The 7989-nt window shown below is 39.6% G+C and overlaps 1 protein-coding gene across 1 annotated transcript in view; it reads left to right on the top strand.

Moving 5' to 3' along the window:
• Nucleotides 1–3098: 3098 nt before the first annotated feature.
• The window catches only part of LOC124158749 (neprilysin-4-like), a 22692-nt gene continuing 17801 nt past the window's right edge, over nt 3099–7989 (top strand). The window contains exons 1-5 of the mRNA XM_046534023.1: nt 3099–3340; nt 3432–3535; nt 3797–3892; nt 4530–4691; nt 6572–6655. Of these exons, the coding sequence (XP_046389979.1) occupies nt 3336–3340; nt 3432–3535; nt 3797–3892; nt 4530–4691; nt 6572–6655 (451 nt within the window). The 5' untranslated portion in view covers nt 3099–3335. The remainder of the gene's footprint in view (nt 3341–3431; nt 3536–3796; nt 3893–4529; nt 4692–6571; nt 6656–7989) is intronic.

Below are 7989 nucleotides of genomic sequence, written 5' to 3'. Positions count from 1 at the left end.
CTCAGTCGGGGAGGGGAGGGATGGATATGAAATAGGAGATTTTGGACTAGGAATGCGGAACGATAGGGGAGATAAAGCAGCAGAATTTTGCAGGAGAAACAAGTTATTCATTAAAGACACGTGGTTTAGTCATCATAAAGTGCGAAGGTACACATGTAGAAGTCCAGGGGATATGGGGAGATATTAGATAGACTACATCATGGTAAGACAGAGGTTTAGGAATAGTGTGAAAAAACTCGCAGCTTCCCTGCAGCAGATGCTGATTCAGACGACAAATAGTGCCCATGAAATGCAACGCAAGATTTAAAAGACTTATGAAAGTTAGATAGTCGAGGACATGGAATGTAGAAGCTCTAAAGAGGACTATGAGGAGAGAATATCAGGATATAGTGGAAAATAGTACATAATATCCGGGAGATAGATAGATATCCGGGAGCAGGGGCTGGGGGGTTAGGTGCAACTAATACCGGGGTGTGTCGGATGAACTTCCCACCAGGATAAGCGGAAGGTGAGAGATTAATTACTTGCGGAATTTTAAGATAAATGGCTAAAAATCGTGAGTTTTACGGCTTTTCGAGGGATATTTTATTTATCCTGACACTATTCTATTAGTAACATCAATCCAATTAAGTAAAATGGATTAAACACAAACATTTCTCTGAGCTCTGGGGGGGGATTATCTCCCAAACCCCCCTCGCTGCGCCACTGTCGGGGAATGTATAGACAAATAAATAATCGATTACGGCGTGAAACTAAGAGGGCAAGGGAGGCTTGGTGGAAAAGACTGTGAGGAAATGCAAAAGTTTCACAAGAAAGGAGAGGTAGGCACGTTGTAAGCCAAAGTTAAGTCGCTATCGGGCGGCAAAATAGGGCAAGCCATGTCTAAAATTAAGACTTAAGATGGAAGGATGCTAATCGAGCGAGAAGAGGTACAGCGTAGATGGAAGTAATGCGTGGAGGATCTTTATGAAGGAAGGAACAGGCAGAAGAGATTGACTTTATAGGAGGATAATCTGGGCCGGGGATCTTACATGCGGAAATTGAGAGCCCTTCGTGATATGTAGGCCAGGAAAGCAGTAGGCGTGGTAATATCCCGTGTGTGCTTCTGAAGAACCTAGGGAAGGATAGTATGAAAAGGTTTTTCGAACTAGTTCGAAGGATCTATCAGGAGGGATGTTGGCCGTAAGACTTCGTGAAGACTATTCTAATTCGGCTACTGAAAATGAAGAAAGTTGTGGAATGCGGAGATTATAGGACTATTAGCCTATTATCGCACGCGGCGAAATTGAAACTGAGGATATTGAACAGACGAATGGAGGCGAGAGCAAATGAGTCTTTGGACGAAGATCAGTTTGGTTTCAGAGCAGGGAAGTCAACTCGTGATTCAATAGCGATAATGAGGTCCCTCGTGGAGAGGAATTTAGAATATCACCAGGACGTGTATGCTTGTTTCGTGGATTTTGAAAAAGCATTTGACAAAGTGAACAGACAATGAGTGAAGTTAATGGATATTCTCATGAAATTAGGCGTTAATTGGAGGGATAGGCGACTGATTCGTAATCTTTATATGGCCCAACTGCCCAAGTGAGGGTAGCGGACGGATAATTTGGGTGGGCAAACATTGGCCGAGGAGTGAGGCAAGGCTGTTCTCTATCGCCGCTGCTTTTTAACTCATACGCTTAGGAGATGGAAAGGGAAGAATGGGATGAGTTGGGAGCTGGAGCAAAAGTGGGAGGAATAGTGTTTAAATCAGTTAGGTTCGTGGATGATCAAGCGTTGATAGCGCCACCAGTCAGTGAGGAGACTGCAGGCTCTGGTGGATGCATCAGACAAGCAATGTGAGGAGTATGGAATGAGGATTAATCACAAGAAGACCAACGTCATGCGGTTTTGTAAATCATCGCGAGCGAGGAATGTGAGACTCCAAATAAAATTAGGTGGGGAAAACCTTGAGCAGGTAGAGTAATTCAACTGTTTAAGCAGCACATTAGAGGAAAACGGATGCAGTAGTAAGAAATTAAGGAAGAGAATTCCATTAGCAAATGAGGCGTTCATGAACAGGAAGGAGCTCATGAGATGATCGTTGTATAAAAGTTTAAAGAAAAGGTTACTGAAGATTTTGATCTGGAGTGTAGCTCTTTACGGTGCGGAAACGTGGACACCTAGGAAGGAGGACGAGAGAAGACTGGAGGCATTCGAGATGTGGGTGTCAAAGAATGGAGAAGACGAAGTGGACGGAGAGGAGGAGGAGAGACGAAGTGCAGGACATAGTGGGTGAGGAGAGACAGCTTTTGGATGAAATACGGAGGAGACAAAGGGTTTGGATGCAGCGAGTACTTAGCGGATACGAGTGTTGAAAACGGTGTTAGAGGGAAGAATGTTAGGTAAACGAGGGGTAGGAGGGAAGAGAATAGGATATTTAGATAGAATAAAAGGGAGTAGGCCTTATTCTGAATTGAAGAGGGAAGTGCTTGAAGGCAAGGGAGGCTGCCATAATGCTTATAACGTATGATTTATAAGCCTTTAGTGTTTTAGGGACCATATTGAGAATTGAGTATCAACTAATGACAAAAGAGGGAAACACGCGAATGTTATAGATATCACGAGTTGGGTTTAGAGTATTTATTAAAATTCGCTTAAGAGGCGGAAGGACCATGCCAATGCATAAATTATGGCAATATAGAGATAACATTTGAAGAGATTCAATACAATCGAAATGTTAGTATTGGCGACTCAGATCACCACTAGCAGCGCTAGCCGGGGTATGAGCTAGTACTCCTGAAATGAAAGACCTGTAATCTAGCGAGGACGTAAATTCTACACAATTGCAATAGTAGGTAGCGCACTACAACGTTATCTAAGACAAATCTAAGGATTTATGTAATCGAGAGTTTAATCACTTAAACAGTCCTATCGCCTGCAGGAGATAAATTCACATAAAAATTTAAACTCGAAAAGATATTTTACTCCTTTATTCCTCAAGAAATACCGTCCGTTTTATTATACAACATGAGCAAACAAGCAAAATATTTACGTTACATGCGCCCGCAAAATATTTTCGCTCCTCTGTTCTTTCTTATTAGGTTTTAATACCATGACAACTGATGAAAAATGCGAAATGAATGGAAATTGATGTTTCCTCTTCTTCCCAATCTTCATGTGGGAGGATGTTTTCCCGGTAATCAGTTTCGGCGGTGGCAGGGTACAAGATTGGCTGGAGTTTTCCGGTAGCGATAGAGCAGCAGCTAGGATGCTGAATTCTTCGCCCTGATGTGACACAAACATTTTTGAGCCGTCACAGAGTGAAGAATAAAATTGAGCATCAAGGAACAGGAATGCGGTAAGTTTATTTTTCACCCAAATACAATGTTGTACGCATTAACATAGTACAAAAATGACGAATTATAAAATTTCTTATACTCTTTCATTAGGCTAAAGACATGGGAATTGTTTTATTTCATTACTGCGGTGAATATAATACAATGTGCCCACATACGACAGAGGAGTTTGACACAGTCGGATAGTAGCTATTTAGGTATGAGTCTCATTCATTTTAATTACTCTGCAAAAATATCCCTGTGCGGTGATCAGACGCTTCAGATTTTATTTTTTGCTATAACAAAGTCTAACATTCTATTATCATTCTGGGCGTAATTGTAGTAAAATACAAGGGGAAAATTAATAGTGTAGTAGCGTGAGCCTATAGGCTATAATGGCCATATATGGCCATTTGTTGCATTGCATGCTAAAATGATAAACTGCTTGGAACGAAATAATGATTCTGATTTTATTTTAGGAAGATTGGCAAAGCTCATTGTAGAAGAGGAAGAGAATGACATAGCTCATATTCTCGATAGAGAAGTATGCAGCACAAAAGCTTGTAAAGCAACAGGTCAGTGAACCAAGAATTGATAAGGAATTTCTATCGATAGCTCACCCTCAATAACGATTAAGGTAACATTTGCTATAACAATTGAAGCATTTTTTAAATCTGACATCACCTTGGATAGCTCATCATTGTAGCCCTCAACCCTCCACGTTGGAGTAATTACTGACCAATTTCAGAATGAAGGTTCTGTTTCCAAAACTGATGAATTCAGCTTTTGGTTTATTCGTTGATAACGCACTTCACACCCGAAGATTTGATATTGCTATATATATTAACTGCGGTGTAATTATGAAAATCAGAACTTCAAATAAACGATTGAATGTCCTACGTCGAAGATATACATTTGATAAAAAGAGAAATGCTATGCTTCACATTGAACAACAATCCACTTCTCATTTCAAGGCATAACTAATGTATTCCTTATTTGTGGGTAAAATTTATGTAAATTAAATTTGAATGAACAATTTTAACGTCAATCGATGGCACAATGTTGTGATAAACCTTTCGCCCCGTCATAAACCGATCGTGCTCTTCGTGACTGCGATGATTTCAAATAATAACGGAAACATCGAGTGTCACTTACAATTAGCCACATTTATGATAAGATTTCTAATGATATCGCTTCGTTTCACTCTTGCAGCCAAAGAAATATTAAAGAATATGAATCGATCTGCTGACCCATGTGACGACTTCTACAATTTTGCCTGCGGTGGTTGGATTGCAGGAAACCCAGTGCCACCCACTCAATCTCACTGGAATCAATTTGAACTCATCAACGAAAAGCTAGACTTACAACTGAAAGGTTGGTGAATAACAGTGGTGTAGCCAGGGAAGGGGGCCCGAGGGGTCCGAAACCCCACCCCCCGAAATATAAAAACACAATCATTTCCCTTCATAAAAGAAAACAAAATATTGAAAAATCATGAATTAAAAAAATATTTCTTCAACAAATGAAGTTTTTTCGATTATGAAAATGTTAAAATTAGTTTAAAACCCATTACTTAGTACCGTGTTGTTCAAAAATTTCCCCCCTGGTTTTGGACCCCTCCACCCCCGAACGAAATTCCTGGCTACGCTACAGGTGAATAACTTTATCCATTGACTCTTCCCTCCAATATGTAAGCAAGTGATTGATTTTTTTTCACACACAAAGCAATAAAACTTCCGTTTACTTCGATCTATGCTCATTTTGAACAATTCCCCGAGAGATGTACTTACTAGCTCAGAAAGGTGACTTACGATTCCACACGCATTACGAGTTTTCCGCGTAAGGCTGTCGAAAATGAATGATTAGATTTAATAAGGCTAAAAGGAGTGATACAGCAAAAACCCAGATGTATATGATGGTAAATATAATGCATGAAAATTCTACTTTCGCGAAATTATTATCATTTGAAGCAAGGAACTTAAATTTGAGTCCCCGCTTAGCCGCTAGACGTAACAATTTAGCACACCCATTGCGTGCTCATTTTTGACGAGTCTAAAGAAGCCAACGTTGGTTCGCAGGCGGAAAAGTACCTACTCAGAAATCATAGAAGAGGAATGGCATACAGCTAGTTCAACTCAGAAGCAACAAAGTGCCTTTGTAATGGGAAGTCCACTTTCATACCCTTGGTCCGTGTTTAGAAAGAAAATAATTGAGAATAGTAATTAATCACTCGATTAATTTATTATAGTATTCTACCGATTAAGGTAGGTTTCCATGGAGTATTCAAGAAGTGATCTGGGAGCCTCTCTTACCTTCCAGCACTGCCTTCTTCAATTCACTGTAAGGCCTACTCTCTTTCAATCTATCTAAAAATCCTATTCTTTTCCTTCCCCTCCCTCGTTTCCCTAACATTCTACCCTCTAACACAATTTTCAACATCCCCTCCCCTCTAAGTACTCGCTCCATCCATACCTTCTGTCTCCTCCGTATCTCATCTGAAAGCTGCCTCACCTCGCCCACAATGTCCAGCACTTCGTCGTTCCTTTTCCTCTCCGTCCATTTCACCCTCTCCATTCTTCTCCATCCCCACATCTCGAATGCCTCCAATCTTCTCTCGTCTCCTTTCCTCAGTGTCCACGTTTCTGCACCGTAGAGCGCTACACTCCAGATCAAACTCTTCACTAACCTTTTCTTTAAACTCTTACATAACGATCCTCTCAGAATCTCCTTCCTGTTCATGAACGCCTCCTTCGCTAATGCAATTCTCTTCCTTATGTCCTTACTACTGTGTCCGCTTTCCTCTAATTTGCTTCCCAAATAGTTAAAATGCTCAACCTGCTCAAGTTATTCACCACCCACCTTTATCTTGAGTCTCACATTCCTCGCTCTTGATGCTTTACAAAACCGCATGACCTTAGTTTTCTTGAATCACTCCATTAAAACATTTACAAAAAGTCAAAAATAAAAAACTTAGTAATGAAATAAAGATTGCCAAGTTCCTTTTAAATGCATAGGATGCACGAATCATACAGCAAGTTCATCTCACGAGCGTTCTTACTTCAATTAATTTCATACGCCGAATATTAAATGAAATCCTGAACTGGGCAAAGAGGTCGTTATCGAAGAAAAAGTTAAAATTATGGAACAAGTAAAAATTAAGATTTTTCCATGCATCGATACCAATCTATGAATTAGGTAAACTCCTTGGATTTGAATGAATTGTCGTCTAATTTTACGAAATATTTTTTCCTAAGAGATCCTGGAAGAAAAGGACTGTGCCGATGATCCGAGTCCAGTGGCCGCGGCTAAACTGGCATACAGATCTTGCATGGACGAAGGTAAGTTCTTTTTCAAATCCAAAATATAATGATGTAAACAAAAAATTGCATTATTTAACTTTTTGAATCCTAATGCAGGATTTAATATAGCAGCATTTTTAAAGCCAGCGCTTTTCAAAATAATTTTTATTAGTACCGTACCGATAAATACTTTAGCAGGAACTAAACATTTTCTTTTCATTATTTTTTTATTACCTGACAGATTAATGCGTGATAATTTATTCCATGGTGCTTTTTCGGCAACAATATCAACAGTAATAAAAATTCAGTGATAAAAAATAATGTAGGCATTTCACCCATAATTCTTTATATATAGCGATAGCATAATTATTTTGGAAAAGCTTACGTTTTCTCCCGATATTTTGGCAGAAGAATAGAGAAAAAGTCTCGCTTTCATTTTCCGCGATGGCACCGCCCTTCAGCCAATCAGAGCACACTAATGGCGATTGTTACGCCACGCTCACGCCACGCTTAACATTGAATGGCAGTTATAAATGCGAAAACTGACGGAATAAGCATTGGAAAAAGGGATGGTGGAAATGACCGTGTGATTCAGAAAATGATGGGTCGAGCGAACACTCTTTTGTTCGCTGAAAACCTATCGTCGGATCTATCACTCTGAGGGACAAAAAAACGATCGTGTGATTCAGACGATGCAAAAACGTACCACGCGAGGCCGAGGATAAGCTTAAAAGAGATTATTCGCTCAGCAGGAGCCGATTTTAGACATTTTTCTAGTGTAAGCGAACAACATTCCGCACCCCACCCCTTCAAAAAACCTGAGAGGTAGTAGGGATTCTTTCTGAATACATTTTAAAATAAATACAAATACTTTAGAGACGAAAGATGCCCTCTTTTGTTTAGCGCCCTACTCGGCCGCGTACTTTGATTACTGCTTTAACCAGCCCTGATTGTGAGCAGGAACGCTTGACGCTGTCACCTTATCTACTAGAGGCCATCGATTTTACGCCGCGAATGTTTCCAGACAGATACGAAAGATCGAAAAACAGAAAAATAAAGATCTGTTAATGTTTTTAACTCCATCAACATGGACAACAAAAATCAGCCAACCAATGATCCCACTTCATTAAATGTCAGCGTTACCGGTTACTCCACATTTCTGATTATAATTAAGCACGATTTCTTGATTCGTCTTGGTCATCATATCGATGGCTAAGTTCTAACAACACGTATCTCAAAAATAGCAACTTTTCAAGAGAGCAAAAAAACTATTTATATTTTTAATTGTACATATTTTTAATTGAAATTAAAAACCAAAAATACATAAAACTGAAAAAGATGCATCAATTTGCAAAGAAAGAGTTGTTTTTTGC

The sequence above is a fragment of the Ischnura elegans genome, chromosome 5 (assembly GCF_921293095.1).
Source record: "Ischnura elegans chromosome 5, ioIscEleg1.1, whole genome shotgun sequence".
Classification (NCBI taxonomy): domain Eukaryota; kingdom Metazoa; phylum Arthropoda; class Insecta; order Odonata; family Coenagrionidae; genus Ischnura; species Ischnura elegans.
The sequence above is the reverse complement of the archived record's forward strand: the minus strand, read 5'-3'. Positions and strand labels throughout refer to the sequence as shown.